The sequence below is a fragment of the Topomyia yanbarensis genome, chromosome 3 (genome assembly GCF_030247195.1).
Source record: "Topomyia yanbarensis strain Yona2022 chromosome 3, ASM3024719v1, whole genome shotgun sequence".
In the NCBI taxonomy this organism is placed as follows: Eukaryota; Metazoa; Arthropoda; class Insecta; order Diptera; family Culicidae; genus Topomyia; species Topomyia yanbarensis.
This window is the reverse complement of record NC_080672.1, coordinates 243,516,232-243,534,944: the sequence shown is the minus strand read 5'-3', so window position 1 is coordinate 243,534,944 and position 18,713 is coordinate 243,516,232. Positions and strand designations below refer to the sequence as shown.

The 18,713-nt window shown below is 38.6% G+C and overlaps 1 protein-coding gene across 5 annotated transcripts in view; it reads left to right on the top strand.

Annotated features, from left to right (window-relative positions):
* Positions 1-705: 705 nt before the first annotated feature.
* Positions 706-18,713, top strand: part of LOC131689389 (uncharacterized) — a 468,781-nt gene continuing 450,773 nt past the window's right edge. The window contains exons 1-2 of one of the 5 annotated variants that reach the window (XM_058974448.1): positions 714-1,065; positions 1,391-1,715. In XM_058974448.1, the coding sequence (XP_058830431.1) occupies positions 1,675-1,715 (41 nt within the window). In that variant the 5' untranslated portion in view covers positions 714-1,065; positions 1,391-1,674. Of the gene's footprint in view, positions 1,716-18,713 lie in introns of all 5 variants that reach the window. The other 4 variants (XM_058974447.1, XM_058974449.1, XM_058974446.1 and 1 more) reach the window with 4 other exon arrangements.

Below are 18,713 nucleotides of genomic sequence, written 5' to 3'. Positions count from 1 at the left end.
CGCGACAGGATAGCGAAATCGCCATTTCTAAGATTTAACCTTTTCATTTCCGCAAGGCTAAAAAAATGTAATTTGAATTGATTTTTATATGAAGTCTCAACAAACATATGATTACGACTTAAAAGCCAACTGTCAAAATTCTCTTTGAAAGGAAATTCCGGACAAACCGTTACTCGCCAATCACAGATGTTGGTGGTGAACAAAAGAAAAAAGTTTTCTCTTTCATTAACTGCTATGAACTGTGTTTAGCCAGTAATGGTTTGTCCAGAATTCCCTTTCAAGGACAATTTTGACAGTTGGCTTTTAGGCCGTAATCATATGTGTCGAGAAGTGTTCGAGCGACTATTGCTCTTGAACCAAGGAAAAACTTAGGAGGATGCAAAGGAATCGAGTTAGGAATCAAAAAGGCACACTAAACGATAAATTAAATGGGCACCAAAAAATAGTAACAAATAATTTCCGATTTTCGCTCAACAGGTAGCGAAGGGGTGAATAAATCCATGAACTGTCAATTCATGACCATCCGATACCTGACCAACAGGTCCTATATATTGCTAGATGTTTGTTCCAAACTGGGCAGATGGAGCTAAGAGGGTATATTTTCAATTCTTTCGCTATTTTGAATTGATTCCGTCGCATGCTAATCTTCGGTGAAAAGCACAATACATACCTATTATAGTCGATGGTGAGAGGTAGGTCGCATATGTTGCCACCGTATCGTCGAAAAGGACGATACAAAGGAAGTGTAAAAGAATGTGAGCCTATGGTTTATATGCAAACTAGCGATTGCGATTACCTCACTAGTGGACGGCCACCTTGTTGATGTGTAATAGCGAAAAACATAAGTGAAAACTTTTACCACATTTCCTACAGGCTGGTTAGTTCAGTCAGTAATATTTGGTATTTCATTACGGCGACACGGTAGTCACGCTATTATGGCGGGAGTGTATGCATACAGTGCTTTCACGGTTACCATGTGTTTTCTTGTTATGCATTCATGAATAAGGACCTATAATAAGATAAGCACTATCGATTAAAAGTAACCGTAAAAATTAGATAGCAATGGTTAGTCAACAGACGACAAATTGGTGGACCTTCAACTCTTTTGATCTATTAATAACTAATACTTGACCTCATCGAGGGGGCACGCATTAAATAATCTTTGAATTCTTAACCTGGCGAACGGTGAACGACTTATATTGTAAAAATGTGGTGCTGATACAATTGCAACGCTCAACATTATCTAAGTAAAATGATCTATTAATGGAAAATGACGATATTTTGTACAATGCTCACCACTTGCGATATAGTGCCAGCACACCTGTTGGTTTATTCAGGTTATTTTAGTACCTTTTCCAAGAACGGACAAACAGAATACATTATTCTTTAGCAGTATGCTCACGGCGTTCAAGGACAAGGACTTTACGTAGGGTTGCACAGAATATTATTGTGATGGAAGATGGAGGTACCTATAAATGCAATCCAGCAGGAATGATTCAGTACAAATATTTGACTATTCTCTAGTGCTGACACGGTGACACGGCTTGTTGCATGAAAGCAGAGTCATAAATCGTACAAAAATCTAAGATAACGATCAACAGTGTGGTTTCGTATTGTTACTTCTGTTGGAATTAACTAATTCGCAAGCAGTTTGTTAAAGCCCTTCATGACGATATGGGGAAGCTGAACAGCATCAATAATAGAAATCGTAAAAGGTAATTATAAATAAAATAAATAACTTGTAGTTTACTGGTCTCTTTTTACTATATAATGGACATAGCTCATTGTTACATGGGAGAAGACGGGGTGAGACCAACACCTTGAGAATTTGAATATAGGGGAATGTGGTCGGTTGTTGGCACTCTTTTGTTTTTGGTTCATAACATTTCTCCAAATGCACAATACAGGGCCATAAGCATACCACTGGGAAGCTAAAAATCTTAGTAACTGGTAAAGGAATTCATTCCGTCAATATGAAAAAATCTACTAACAATGAATGATTATTTTTTGCCATTTAAACAAAGGAGAATGCACTTTTGCATATAAAATATTTAAAATAATCCATAAAGAATTGTAAAACGATCCATAAAAAGGTTGTCTATGTTCCATAAAACAAAACTGAAAATCTTTACAACTGTGTGAATGATTCATAAAAAAACGGTTTGATCCATAGATTATGTAAAATTGGAACCATAAAATGGTCGCAAAAGAGCACTAAAATAGTAATAAAAGAGCAATTGATATCAACCAATGCCCCATACAAATATTGAAAATGTTCCATAAAATGTTACATTTTGCGCCATAAATTAACTGACATTGATCCATAGAATATTAACAATGTACATTAAAACACGTCGATATGTTCCATAATATCGACAAAAATGTTCCACGGTATTACAAAATGGAGCAATAAAATGTTAGACAAAGTTCCATAAATTTGGTGAAAATGTTTGCTAAATAATTTTTCGTGGTCCATAGAAGATGTAAAAATGAGCATTAGAAATGCTATGTATTGATTCATATATCTAACGTTAAATTATGATTCATGGATATTTACAAAACTATCCATAAGAAAAGAAAATGTAAAACGATCCATTAATATGTGTTTATGCACTAGTAAAAATTAAAATTTAATGAATCCATGCGAAATTTTTGCTATTTGAACTAATAATAAAGTATATTACATTTGGTTGAAATTCCAAACTACAACAAACAATGCATACATTATAGTTAGAAAACTTAAGCTTCCGTATCCCACTAATCAGGTAACTGACCTTCGCTAACTTGAAATCACTGTGGCAACTTTTTAAACGGCAGGGTATCTATGACATTAGCGCGCTGAGAGTTATTAGACCACTGATACAGGCTGATATAAGTCGTAAATACCAACTATCTGAAGTGAAAACGGACAATATATATCACTTTATATATTTTTATCGATAATTATCTAGTTTAGAGACTTTAGTGATAAAGGTCCAATTTAAATGCGGATGTTTGCGAAAACGGTTTATTTTAACCTAAATAAACCGCATCCGAGGGCGGAAATGTAAAATTATTAACCGAAGTATGGTAAACTGAAAAAATAAGTTGTGTTTAATAATACTCATAACAGTGACAGTGTTTTAACAAGGGAGCTTATACTTATAGTGTGATGCAGCATGGCCGCATATCCGAGGCCAAGGATTTGAAGCGGCGCAAAGCCGCTGAGGATCCGTTGGACGAGGCATTGATTAACCCGTAACTGGAATTGCAAGCGAACCTGTGGTCCTCTCGTTTGCCCAGTTTACTTAAACATGGGGGCTATAGCTAGTTAAAAGCCGACTGAGCGGCAGCGAAGTCGGACAGCGCATTAGAAAGCGATGTGGCGTAGCCACATTAGTCAGTGTTCGTGTATAAAGTTTTCGTTACAGGTAGTTGGTATTTCCGTTTTCGCTACAGGTAGTTGGTATTTGCGACTCATGCCAGCTTGTATCAGTGATCTAATAACTCTCAGCGCGCTAATATCATAGATACCCTGCCGTTTAAAGAGTTGCCATAATGATTTCAGGTTAGCTAAGGTCAGTTACCTGACTAGTGGGATACGGAAGCTTAAGTTTAACTATAATGTATGCATTGTTTATTGTAGATATATGCATTGCATGTGTGCATCGTTTGTTGTAGTTTGACATTACAACCAATTGTAATAAACTTTATTATTAGTTCGAATAGCAAAAATTTCGAATTCATTAAATTTAATTTTTCTGGTGCATATGCACATATTAATGGATCGTTTTACATTTTCTTTTCTTATGGATAGTTTTGTAAATAAACATGAACCATAATTTAACGTTCGATATATGAATCAATACATAGCATTTCTAATGTTCATTTTTACATCTTTTATGGACAAAGAAAAATTATTTAGCAAACATTTTCATCAAATTTATGGAACTTGTCGATATTATGGAACATTTCGACGTGTTTTAATGTACATTGTTAATATTTTATGGAACATTTTCAATATTTGTATGGGGCATTGGTTGATTTTAATTGCTATTTTATTACTATTTTAGTGCTCTTTTGCGACCATTTTATGGTTCAATTTTACATAATCTATGGATCAAATCACCCTTTTTTATGGATCGTTCACACTGTTTTAGGGATTTTCAGTTTTGTTTTATGGAACATGGACAACTTTTTTTATGGATCGTTTTTCAATTTTTCATGGATCATTTTTGTTATTTTAGCGGCGCAAACTTAGGGCTGCCATTATTTTTTGCCATTTAAAAAATGCGGTCGGTTGTCGGTACCTTAAGAAAATTTATCAAAACTGGCAAAATATGAATAAAAATCACCAACATTCAAAGAGAAAATGAAATATATTTCAACAACTATCAATTGTCCTTTAAACATCATTCCTCATCAGAAGCACAATGTGTGTATGTGAAAAGCTCATATTACACAACACTAACGCACTGACGGATACCATTCATTGCAATTAGGTGAGTTCCAGGCAGTAATTTCTTTTTTCACAAAAGCTTCAGACAAATATGACAGAATGCAACACAGGCACGTGGTCAGACCGGGCGGGGCTAGAAGGTTCCTCCCTCCCCAAATTTTCTGAAAAAATTTAAAATAGACGCAAATAAAAAAATCGAAATTTGTAAATAATAGTCGTGACAAACTTGTGTATCCAGTGCTACCCAGCGGTAAACACACGACCAGGTAGCCTTTCTCCATGAAAATTGCCAAAAATCTCTTACAAACTTCAAGCTAAGGGATGACCCATAAATGACGTAGCATTTTTTGAGTGATTTTTAACAGCCCCCTCCCCCATCGTAGCATTTCGTCACAAAATTCCATATACCCCCCTGATAATTACGTAGCTTGACGGTAACCCTCACCCCCCTCGTTGTCCCCGTAAAAAATTTAAAAAAATTAAGAACGATGTTAGTAAGATGAAACGGGTAAGATTGTCGTGACATCAGGTCAACCCCTATTCCCCTTTAAAAAAGCTACGTAGCATGACATGACCCCCTACCCCCTGTCGTCACACATCATCACAAAATACAAAACTCCCCCCTCCCCCATATAATGCTACGTCATTTATGGATGGTCCCTAATTGGTCTGGTAGTTAGGTATGATCGATTTAGCTGAAATTTACAGCAGACGCTCTTGGTGGGACCAAGAATTGACAAAAGAGTGTTCCGATAGGGTCATTTATTTCATTCTAAATCAGATTTCCAGAAAAAAAATCTGAATTTGCAAAGTTCTAGGACCATCTTTTCAAAAATTGTCGTAGGGGAGACCGAGGCTGGTTGGCCGAGTTTTGTTTTTGGAATTTTTGTACTCATTCTGGTTAGACTTTTCGTACATACTTAGAAAAGATGAAAATTACATGCGACGTAAACAACATTGCGAAAAATTTAGCTGTCTAATAATGGGTTTTTACATAATTTAACATGTGAAATAAAATATTGTGTCTCTTTTGATGTAGAACACGGTTGAATGGAGATGGAGAATTGTGAACAAAGCGAATTTTTACATGTTCTTGAATGGAAATTCAAGTGAATTGTGACGCCCCTTTATGTGCATCTTGCGAGATGTAAATATTTTTAGGTGTGTAGGTTGGCCGAGTTTGATAAAATAAGTGAAACACATCAAATGCATCAGTGTAAATCGTTTATTAGTGAAAAATGATCTATTTGTAATATCTAGGTACAAAAAACTCTACCCATTTCTTTTGACATTAAAAATGTCTTACTCCACTATCTGGGGTTAGGTGTCATTCTAAAATCTAAACTATCTCCCATGTAACGAAACTATGTAAGGTTTGCACGCTTATAACTCCGATATTACTAAATGGATTTTAATCATTCATACACCAACCGATTCAGAAACACCTAACTTAAATATTGGTAATAATTTAATATCTCCCCAATAAAAGTGGACTTTTGGAAATTGGTAAAATTAAAAAGTTCACGAAAAACGGGAAAATTACCATTCGTGAGGCAGATTTCTCAGACACAGCCGTCAAGAGAGGGCAGCTTAGTTGCTCAATGAAACACGAAAAGTCATAAATAGAAGCAACGAATGTCCGTTTAAATCAGTTGTTGCTCTTATTCCATACGAGCAACATCGTCTCCGGGCGATGCAATAAGCGCTATCGATTTTCGGTAACGTTGGCATTTGCACACACTCGCACCTAAGTGACTAAACCATATACGGTTAGTTTATAAATGGAGGTGACGCGTACACGTTTGAATCAGTTTTTGTTCATATGTCGAACGGGTAAGATCATGGCTGCAGCGCACAGTGATCACCTTCCATACAAAAGTCGGACAAAACCTCAAAAGTGGCCCGAACTTGATGAAAACTTCACATTAGGGTAATTTTGTGACGCTGAATTCATATTTGATGTTTATTTTTTGTTTTTTTATTTCCTCAAAATTTTGGCACTTAGGGTGGTTCGAAAATTCAACATTTACAAATATAAAGTGCACTATTTCCAAAAATTCATTTTCAAAAAATTAGGTGCGGTGAATTTTTTAGCAGAACACACATTTTTTCAATTGTTGATAATGATAAGACACATATATAAATTATATTGCGAACCCTGGGTAGTCAAAGGCTACCATGCGTCTCCTTCAGACGTTTCATGAAAAATCACTTTTTTTCATACCTCGGGGCAGAAAGGGGCAAAACAAGAAACTCATTTTCGGAAAGTACACTAATTTTCAAGTATCGTGAACAACAAGCGATCTTTCCGAACCGTTTCAAAAAAAAGTACAGCCACTTTGAACATTATAACTTTAAACTATTGCTCGATTTATTATTTGTTTTTCATGTCTGAGCGAGAAGAAAGGCTTGTATCGACTAAATCGAATGGCAGCTATAAGTCCAGCGAATAACCTTTCACATGAAATCAGTTTGACCCCAATCGGAATCTTAACTAAAAAGATATATGCATTCGAATAACTTAGGTTTGAAAATAGTTTTCCTCAGAATTTATCATCTATTTCACCTTTGAAATCATGTAAAAAATCGAACTATCGTCCTCGGGACTTAATATTTCGAGAAGACTCTATTCAACCTGTTAAGAAACAGAGAAAAATGTAAAATCATGAAAAATCAAAAATAAAATTTTGAGGTTTTGTCCGGCTAGGCGACACTGTGCAGCGTCTGGACGCTACACTAAGCGGTAGACGCTATGCATTTTCGGCAGCGGTAGCCGTGTGCGGATTTTTCGGGTACCAGCACGGCGTCACAGTATGATTTGCAAAGTGGGTGGGCGGGGTGGTTTGGATGTAATTCAATACGGTGTGTGCTGCTTAAGAGTGTTGCGTTTGAAAAAAAAAAAAATTATTTTTATGCATGCGTGTGCGTTGTAACTTGTTAATCCATGTTTACGGCGCTTTGTAGCTGCGTAGGGTAAAAAGCCTATTGGTTTTCATGTTTCATATTTCGGTTATATGATTTTTATCATTAAGGCATCTGACAACGTGCTTCTGTAGTTATTGCACTGTTCAGCAGCGTAGTATTTTATATAAGAGAGTACACTCAGGTTTCTTTACGCGGATTTTGAAATTTACGCGGTTTTCATTAACGCGTTTTTGACATTAAAAATGTCTTACTCCACTATCTGGGGCTGGGTGTCATTCTAAATTTTGAAAATCTCCTATGTCACGAAACTATGTAAGGATTGTACGATTATAACTTCGCAATTAGTTGACGGATTTCAATCATTTATACACCAATCGATTCAGAAACACCTGACTTGAATATAATTGCTAATTAGATTGATGTACTATATAAGTATTCTGTTGAAATTCGGTTGAATTAAAATTGAAAAATTGCACAAAAAAGGGGAACTGTGCATACACGAGGCAGCTAGAGGTCAAGCAAACAAAACAAAAGTTATAAATATATGTGTTGAATTTCCTTTTTGCGTTATCATTCGATACTTGATGGTCGACGAGTAGTGTACGGACGTACGTACCTAAAAGATTCTCATAAACAAACGGCCAATAATTGCCGCTGTACTGTACGGAACAAACAGATTCTTGCGTGATTTGGGAAATAATCATAACAATTGTGTAGCAGATTCCGTAGAGGATACGATTACCGTAAATTTTGATAGAATAATTTTGTAAAAGCATTAATTAGCCGTGCTTTGATTGGTGGTTTACTCGTAAGCACCGCCTTTTTGGCGATGAACCACATCTGAGATACGTAAAATGAATTGTCTGTAGGAAAATGTTTTCAGTTTGCATTTGATCATCGTTGAAATCAGTTCGTTTATCGTCGGCGTCGTTAGTTCCTGGAAGGAACGCTCCCCGTTAGCAGCAGCAAACAAAGGCGCTCTCAAAATTGCCTCCATCACTAGACGTGTACAGAGGTGGCATTGTTGTTGGTAAGGAAACGGTGAAATAATATTAACAACAAACGGTCCTTATTAGGACCACAAAATCGTTCTCAGAAGAATTACAAATGAAATTTCCATTTCGTGCTTTGGTAAATAACTTCCCTCTTATCGGATTAGTTATCTTCTATAATAATATCCGAAAAATGTGCGATAAAACAAATAAACTGACCAATTGGATGGAAGCAAGAAAATAGCTACAAAAATTTGAATCAGAAAAGTGACATTGACGGAAAAATGCTTCGATCGTTTCTTTGGCAACTGAAGTTGCCGATTTGTTTTCCACGAATAATATGGTCGCATGTTTAATGTCATCGTGGTCGTGTCTTGTACACAACCCTTTAATTTTTTAGTCTTTTTATCTTTTTGCCTTTCTCAATAGAAAGGTTGCTCTATGAACTGACTTTTTAAGGGGGTCCTCTACTCGCAAGGCCTAAAATTGAGCACTTTTTTGGGAATAAATTGGAAAGCATCTACTCAATGGATTTGGAATTTTTTTTTTTATTTTGAAGATACATGTTTTGACTTTTCAATTTTACATTTGAAGAAGAAAAGAAAAATCTCTCGTGCCCTTGAAAATTCATTAATGACATCGATGTTGAAACTGCATGATTCCCGCTTAAGTAAAGTTTTGGCAAATAGGGTAATCTGTAATCAGAAAACTCATATTTTTGTTAGTCATAGTTACGTTGGCTATGTTTAGAAGAGAGGGATTTCTTTTATTTTATAATTTGTAAAAATTATGTAACGATTTGTGAAAATTTCCAATGTTTATGTTTTTTTGGTATATTAAGGGCCATAAAAATGGAACAAATTGACATTTTGCAAATCCCTCTCGACCAAACATAGCGGTATATTTTCTAAACAGTTGGTGAAAAAATTTATTGGAATCGGACCAATACTTCTATAAAAAGTCTTACCTGACCGCTTAACCCTAGAACGTTGCACTTGCGTTTTCCACCCTAGAACGTTGCACTGGGGTACAAATGTACCCCACGCGTTTAACCCTTAAAGGCGCATATCAATTTTTTTTTTTCAAATTCTGTGAAAATTATTTCTTAGCTTCAATTCGTTACTGTGATAACTTTGAGATGATTTTCGCAATGTTGTTTTAAAACTACATTGCGCATTTAAGGGTTAATTGCAATTTTCGCAGGTAAAAATGCAAGCAAAAGAAATGTATAATGCATCATTTTCTTTGTTTTTTTTAATTACGAAACTGCTGTGTAAGTGAAAGTACGGAATTTATTGAATCAATGATACATAAATTGGTTTGAACAAAAAAAGTGAAAAAATCGCGGTTTTGACTTTTTTCACAAAAATTACTATAACTTTGAGAATTTTTAACCGATTTGAAAAAAATAAAATGATTCTAAAAGTTGAAACAATGGTCTAGAAATTATTCGTACCCGAACTTTGTACCGAGAAACAAGTGCTTTTTGTTCTCTCCGGTGTGGTTTAGTTTTTTCGGTAGTATGAAGGTGATTGCTGTGGCAGAGGCTGCAGTAAAGCATTACTAATAAACAGTCCCGCTAGTGATAATTATTACCTGCGATATCGGTGAAGGTAGTGCAGTGAAGTGCGTTACTAAACAGTTTTCTTGCCTGAAGGACGGCTTTGTTTAGACGAGCTATATCAGCTCTCTACTGTGTGAAGGTCACGCGGGTGACGGATAAAACAAACGAAGAATCAATTCACCTACCAGCTCGTCAGGAACCAACTGGTGAAGTGTTTCGTTTTTTACTTTTCTTATCGATTTTTTTTATAGTTTTTAATTTTTTATTTTGATTTAAATGAAATAGTGCGGTCGAGCATGTTGCTCCCGCAACAAAATGGAACAAACAGAAAGATCACCCCCCGAAGACGAATATTATGGGGAAGAAGAACGTATATCTGATACTGAGACAGATGATGTTATGGTCGATCCACTTCCCCCACCTTCCCTCAATGTCTCATAGCCCCCCTTTAGTCAAGGTGTACCAGGATGGATCCGCTGGTCCTTGGGTGGTATACTTCCGACCCAAAAATAAACCGTTAAACAGCATAACTGTTGCACGGGAGCTGACAAAACGTTACTCGGCCGTAACCGAGATTGAAAAGGTTCAGTCAGATAAACTGCGCGTAGTCGTTACTGACTTGAAACAGGCCAATGATATCGTTAGCAATAGCCTCCTTACGCTGGAGTATCGCGTCTACATCCCTTCTCGTGTTGTGGAGATCGACGGTGTGGTAAGTGATGCGGGTCTAACTGTCGATGATCTGATGAATGATGGGGCTGGCCGCTTTAAGAACCCTAACTTTTAATCAGTTAAGATTTTGGAGTGCAAGCAATTGCACTCAAAGTCCATCGAAGATGGGAATTACTATCCATCAGACTCGTTTCGCGTAACCTTCGCCGGATCTGAGCTTCCGAGCTACGTTGAAGTGGGAGGAGCTCGTCTACCTGTACGCCTGTTTGTACCGCGGGTCATGAATTGTTCCAATTGCAAGCAGCTAGGTCACACGGCCACCTACTGTAGCAACTAGCAACGGTGCGGTAAATGTAGGGAACGCCATGCGGATGATACTTGCAGTAGGCCCGCTGAGAAGTGTGTTTACTGTGGGGAGAATCCGCATGCACTTTTGACATGCCCAACGTACAAACTTCGCACGGATAAACTGAAGCGATCCGCCAAAGATCGCTCCAGACGCTCTTACGCAGAGATGCTTAAAAGAGCTGTTCCACTTATCTCCGAAAACCCATTCGCTCTTTTGCCAGTGCTACTCCTTCAATCGAATCAATCTCCCCTCGACGCCAGGCATTGAAGTTGTCGCTTGTCAAACAACAATCAAAGGCAAAGATCTTTGCATTGCTTCTATTTACATTCCTCCTAGGGCCATGATGGGATATCGAAAACTCTCTAACGTGATTGAACACCTTCCCTCGCCCCGCCTGCTTCTTGGAGACTTTAACTCCCACGTTCAGAGTGGGGATGTCTGTACGACGATAATCGATCCTCGACAATTCATGACCTTTGTGACAACTTCAATATGACAATTCTGAACACAAGGGAATAGACACGGATTCCTAGACCACCAGCGCTAGCAAGTGCACTGGACATATCTCTAGGCTCAACATCACTACGGTTAGATTGCAAGTGGAAGGTAATATCTGATCCCCACGGTAGTGACCACCTGTCGATTGCAATTGCAATCACCACTCGTTCAAGACCTTCGGAACCAATCAATATTTCCTATAACCTCACACGAAACATTGATTGGAAGAGCTACGCTGCTGAGATATCCAGAACTATCAATTCAACACAGGGACTTCCCCCGGAGGAAGAGTATAAGTTTTTGTCCAACTCGAATCATCGGTATTGCGATTCAAACTCAGACGAAACGAGTACCCGACGGGAACACCCAAAAACGTTCTCCCAACCCGTGGTGGGACAAAGAGTACGCGGAGAAGGCTGCCGCATATAAAGCCTTCCGTAACGACGGGTTAGTCGCTAGCTATTGACTATAAGCGAATGAAAAATTTAATGAAAGCCAAGAAACGCAGTTACTGGCGCCGGTTTGTCGACGGGTTAGCAAGAGAAACATCGGTGAGCACTCTTTGGGGCATGGCCCGACGTATGCGAAACCGAAACAGTACTAACGAGAACGTGGAATATTCAAACCGTTGGATGTTCGATTTCGCCAAGAAGGTTTGTCCGGATTCCGCTCCGGCACAGAAAATCTACCGCGCCGCGTCGCCTTACGGTACCGCGAACGAAACACCGTTTTCGATGGTGGAGTTCTCACTTGCTCTCTTATCATGTAACAATAAAGCTCCAGGGCCAGACAGAATCAAATTCAACTTGTTGAAGAATCTACCAGACTCTGCCAAGAGACACTTGTTGAATTTATTTAATAAGTTTCTTGAGGGTAACATTGTCCCACATGATTGGAGACAAGTGAGTGGCGTCGCCATCCAAAAACCAGGAAAACCAGCCTCCGACCACAACTTGTATCGACCGATTGCAGTGCTATCCTGTATCCGGAAGTTATTCGAGAAAATGATCTTGTTTCGCCTCGACAATTGGGTTGAAGCAAATGGCTTACTGTCAGATACACAATTTGGCTTCCGCAAAGGCAAAGAAACGAACGATTGCCTTGCGTTGCTCTCAACAGAAATTCAAATGGCATATGCTAACACAGAGCAGATGTTATCAGTATTCTTGGATATTACGGGGGCTTTCATACCGGCTTGAACCTTCGTTCGAACCGGTCACAAATCTTGATAGCTCCTGGTTTACCTAGAGTTTTTCAATAGCAACAGTCTTTCTCAAGGCTAACTATATTTTCGCTCGATCAGTCTTTCTCAAGACTACCTATATTTTTTCGACAATTAGTCTTTTCAAGACTACCTACTTTTTCTACTCAATTAGTCTTTTTCAAGACTAAAACATTTTTCAAGAACAATTCAGCCTAAAGAAATATTTAATTCTTCCAACATGCCTGGGTCCTCCCAGAAAGGCCGAGTGCCAAAAATTAAAGCTAAACGGAAAAGGGTATCTTCTCCACCCGAAAATTCAATTGACTGCAGCAACTCATTCGATGTTTTATCCGAATGTGAAGCTGATGAAATTTCTAAATTTCCTCGCATTGCGCATAATGCCAATGAGAAGAAAACGCAATCACCTCCGCCTATAACAGTGATGATCTCCGACTTCAAAGCCTTTCGAACTGAGATTTTGACGTTCCTTCCGGACGTGAAAGTCTCTTTTCAGATTGGCCGAAGAGGAGAATGTCGAGTTACAGCGGAGGAATTGATTGGCCACAAGCGACTACTCCAGCATCTTACGGAGAAGTTATATAAATTTTATTCATATGATTTCAAGACATATAGACCATTCAAGACTGTCTTGAAAGGGCTACCTCAAGGTCAAAGTTTGGATGAAATATCCAACGAATTGAAAAATTTACTTGGCTTTTCTCCTTCACAAGTTATTCTTATGAAGAGAAAGGCTACCGGCGATGACACGCCAGTACGCTCTGGAATTATCCAGGAGCTATATTTAATTCATTTTAACCGTAATGAGGTTAATAATTTGAAAGTAATTGAAGAAGTCGTAGATGCCAAGGCTTTGGCACGGCACAAAAAATCGTCATTTGGATTCCAAATGTATGATCTGTGGTGATAAATCACACACGAAAAATACTTGTCCGGTGAAAAAACCACAAAAAGTTTCAAATGCGCTAATTGTAGCGTAAATCATAAATCGAATTTCTGGGGTTGTCCTGTTCGAGAAAAAATATAAATTCTCGTTCTAGACAACAAAAACAACAAATAAAAAATGTACCTGCTTCTTCAGGTACACTTCAAGAAAATACGCCCAAACGTGTTAATTCGATTCAAAATAGATTAACAACTTCTTCTACCTCCGTCACACCATCCTACAATGGTGTGTCATCTTATGCTTCAGTGGCAGGTAGCAATGCCAAAATAACGGCTACAACTACCACGCCTCCAATCTCGTTTGCACCCAACGCATCCTTTAGTCCAATGGATCTAGGTAGCGTAACGGAAGAAAAATTAAAATACCTTCAAGAGTCTATGTTACCTATGATGATTGCCATGTTAAATTCTACCTCCATGTTTGAAGCTTTTCAAGCGGGGTGGGAATTTGCTAACAAAATTGTAATGAAATTAAAGTTTAACAATGACTTTAAATAATCATTTAAATTTATTAAATTGGAATGCTCTACTGGTTTTTATTCAATTTTGTTCCCGAATGGTCCTGAGTAAAGCCATGTCAAGTGATCCTCGAATTTTTCGCAAAATCACCGAACTTCATGAGGTATATTTTATTGGATAGGGATTATGATTAATAGCTTTTGGTATAAATATTTCGTTAAAACACCTTTTATTTTTTAAGATATTAACCCTTAAACTTTATTGCATGATAAAATTGTAAATTTTGTATCTCAAAAACCACTGAAGACAATTCAATGATTTTTTGCACACTTATGGAATGATATTTGCACTATTTCATAAAAATATGTTTGCTGTATTTGCTGTGAATAACGGTACTTTGCATCTATTGAAAAATTTCAATTGTATTTTGTCTTATGTTCTTCACGCTAGAAATTTTCAATATGTATGTTGAATTATGCGGCAATCTTTCACCTTCAATAATCTGTATTGATCATTTTTCATTTTTGCTCCTATCGAGAGTTATGGAGGATTTTGTAACAGTGCGCTCTTTCAACGCACGGCCCACTTTGATGCAGCCTGCGAGAATGTAGGGTAACTGCTCCCTAATTCATCTTAGCACCTCTATTCATCTCACCCATTTGAACACATTAGTTAGAGCAGTATCTGCTATCTCTATTCAACTCATTAGCTCAAATGGTAGGATGAATAAGGGTACGTTGTGCTCGACTTTTCGCTTCGCTCATACTCGAGTATTTTACATTTCCCAGGAAAATTTTTTAACTGTACTGCTTCTTAGGAACGAAGCAAAGATGATGATACCTATTTAAGCGCAATCCACTAACTCTAAGTCGAGTTATCAACGAAATAGTGTGATATCCTGACTAATGAGATGAATAAGGGCTCGTCTACCCTACATATTGGCAACGCCGCACATTGCAACGTCCTAATGCGCATCGCTTTGAAGGAGCGTATTTCATGTGCAAAATTGGCATCTATGAGATTAAAGCAAAAAGCCAAGCTTTTCTTTATGGATTATTGAAGGTGATATTTTATTCAGGAGTTATTTAATTTTCTGTTACTCAATACCTCGGACAAGCGCGCTCGGATATTGGTAGCCGATGATAAAAGTTGAGCAGTGGGCATGTTTTAACCTGCGTTGACATATTTTTTGCAAATTGACATACTTCACCACATTTTATTGTCAATTCATTTGTCTGAGAGCAGAGTTTTTAATAGTAGAGTTGCGTAAAGAGGATTGGCAACATTGGACCAATCATTGGTCTTTTTTGAATTCTGGCAACCTTTTATTTTTAGTTAAATTTCAAATGACTTCACCCGAACGCTTCAGTTAGAAGTTAACTTTGTGCATTCAAAATTAAGTGTTTAGTTTTATTTTTTTTTCCAATTTGTTTATTTGATAAGGCACGTATGCGTTAGCTTAAAGGTGCCATTTTTTCATTGTTTTACATTTTGAATTTCTTAAAACTAGGGGGTTACACATTTCAATATTATTTTGTTTTATATAATGAAACTAAAAAAAACTTTACAGCTAACTTATACATATAAAAGAGGGTATAATATAATATTCGTAAGACTTGGGGGACGGGTCATTTTGTGTGTTCATTTTATAGTAATTCACTTATGATTTTTAGAAGGGAGATTGTAGGAGAAATTAATTATTAACTAAGCGGAACATTTTACAAGCTTATTAACTAGAAATAACTAGAGAGAGTTGTTCAAGATTAGGGGGAATTAATTAGGGCTATTTTAAAGTAGTGGTACTGTTGTGCATTTCTTAACGAGATTAAATATTGATCAACTAAAACTAGAAGATAGGGGGGCACATAAGTTTTGGGAAGATATTCAAGGGGAGAAGGGGATGAAGTCATACATCTGTGTATCAAAGACATGGGAGGGAGGGTGGACAAGGCTGAACGGGGGGGGGGGGAGATATAAACTTTCAGTATCCGGCATCAGGAATTAACGGCCAGGATTACAGATTCGAACGGATTGATCAACTAAAACTAGAAGATAGGGGGCACATAAGTTTTGGGAAAATATTCAAGGGGAGAAGGGGGTGAAGTCGTACATCTGTGTATCAGAGACATGGGAGAGAGGGTGGACAAGGCTGAACGGGGGGGATATAAACTTTTAGTTTCCGGCATCAGGAATCAACGGCCAGGATTCCAGATTCGAACGGATGCATCAAGTATTGGGACGCCGGGCGGTTTTCCTCGAGTCGGCAGGGGTTCCTCCAGACGCGTAGTACGGCTCAGATACGGATCGGAAACACACCGCGTTGCGCGTGTGATGTTGTACTGTAGATCTCGTGTTGTTGGTTCATTCGACAGATGTTTTGTCTCGTCTTGGAGTCGTATCAAACCATCGTTGGGGTACGGTAGGCGGAAGAGGGCACTTCTGGGAATGATAAGAGAAAAGATAGGGGCATTTAAATTTGGATATTGATGGTTTTGAGGAACGTGTATATAAGGGACATGTAGAGAATATCGCGGCTTGCTAGTACATCTCGAACCGGGACATTGGGTGATCTTTCTCGGGCCCGAAGGGAATCGAATAGTTGAGATCTGGCAGAACAGTACTCGGCGCATGCCCAGACAACATGTTCGATTTCGTGATAACCGTTGCCGCAAGCGCAGATACCGCTATCCACGAGCCCAATACGCCGGAGATGTGCGTCCAGCGTGTAGTGATTGGACATGAGCCGAGACATCACGCGAATGAAATCCCGTCCCACATCCATCCCCCTGAACCAAGGTTTCGTCGATACCTTAGGGATTATCGAATGTAGCCACCTTCCCAGTTCACCATTGCTCCATGAAGTTTGCCAACTTTCGAGGGTTCTCTGATGAGTAATACTGAAAAATTCGCTGAAGCTAATTGGTCTTTCATATATGTCTCCTTGCAAAGCGCCCGCCTTAGCTAAAGAGTCCGCTTCTTCATTACCTGGAATGGAGCAATGCGAGGGAACCCAAAATAAGGTAATCTTGTACGATCTTACAGACAAAGCACGCAGGCGCTCCCAGATTTTCCCCAGAAAATATGGAATGTGCTTTCTAGGTTTGATTGAACGGAGAGCTTCGATTGAGCTGAGGCTATCCGAGACAATAAAGTAATGATCGGTGGGCAAAGTATCAATGATCCCAAGGGTATACTGAATAGCAGCAAGTTCTGCGACGTAAACTGAAGCAGGATCATTGAGTTTGAATGAGGCGGTGAGGTTTTGATTGAATATAGCGAAGCCAGTGGAGCCGTCGAGGCTTGACCCGTCGGTGAAAAACATCTTGTTGCAGTCGACTTCTCGAAATTTACTATGAAAGATGCTTGGGATCACTTGCGGACGTATGTGATCCGGGATTCCACGAATCTCGTCTTTCATGGATGTGTCGAAGAATACAGTTGAATCAGAAGCATGAAAGAGATTGACACGGTTGGGATAGTATGAAGAAGGATTGATATTTTGTGCCATGTAATCGAAGTACGAGGACATAAATCGGGTTTGAGAATTGAGTTCGACAAGCCTTTCGAAATTTGCAATTACTAACGGGTTCAAGATATCGCATCGGATGAGCAATCGATATAAGAGTTCCCAAAATCGATTTTTCAGCCGAAGGACGCCCGCCAGCACTTCTAAACTCATCGTATGTGTCGAGTGCATGCAACCCAAAGCAATACGCAAACAACAATATTGGATTCGCTCTAGTTTGATGAAATGTATGTTCGCAGCGGAGCGGAAACAGAAACTCCCGTACTCCATCACCGACAATATTGTTGTTTGGTACAGCCTGATCAGGTCTCCTGGGTGGGCACCCCACCATGTTCCGGTTATTGTACGGAGAAAGTTGATCCTTTGCTGGCACTTCTGTTTCAGATACCTAATGTGACATCCCCAGGTTCCTTTAGAGTCGAACCATACCCCGAGATATTTGAATGTTGAAACCTGAGCAATAGTTTAACCTATTAATTGAAGCTGTAGTTGCGCTGGTTCACGCTTCCTTGAAAATACGACTAGCTCAGTTTTCTCCGTGGAGAACTCGATACCTAGCTGGAGGGCCCAAGCAGGCAAATTGTCCAAGGTATCTTGCAATGGTCCTTGCAGATCGACCGCTTTGGGACCTGTAATAGAGACCACACCGTCATCTGCAAGCTGCCTTAGCGTGCAGGAATTGACAAGACATTCGTCAATGTCATTCACGTAAAAGTTATAGAGAAGGGGGCTTAGACATGAGCCCTGGGGAAGACCCATGTAGCTAATTCGTGATGTCGATAAATCACCATGCGAAAAATGCATATGTTTTTCAGACAGCAAGTTTAGCAAAAAGTTGTTTAGAGTCGGTGAAAGACCATGCTGGTGCAGCTTCTCAGAAAGAATTTTGATAGAAACTGAATCAAAAGCCCCCTTTATATCTAGGAAAACTGATGCCATCTGCTCTTTGCTAGCATAAGCCATTTGAATTTCTGTTGAGAGCAACGCAAGACAATCGTTCGTCCCTTTGCCTTTGCGGAAACCAAATTGTGTATTTGACAGTAAGCCATTTGCTTCAACTCAATTATCGAGGCGAAACAAGATCATTTTCTCGAACAACTTTCGGATACAGGACAGCATCGCA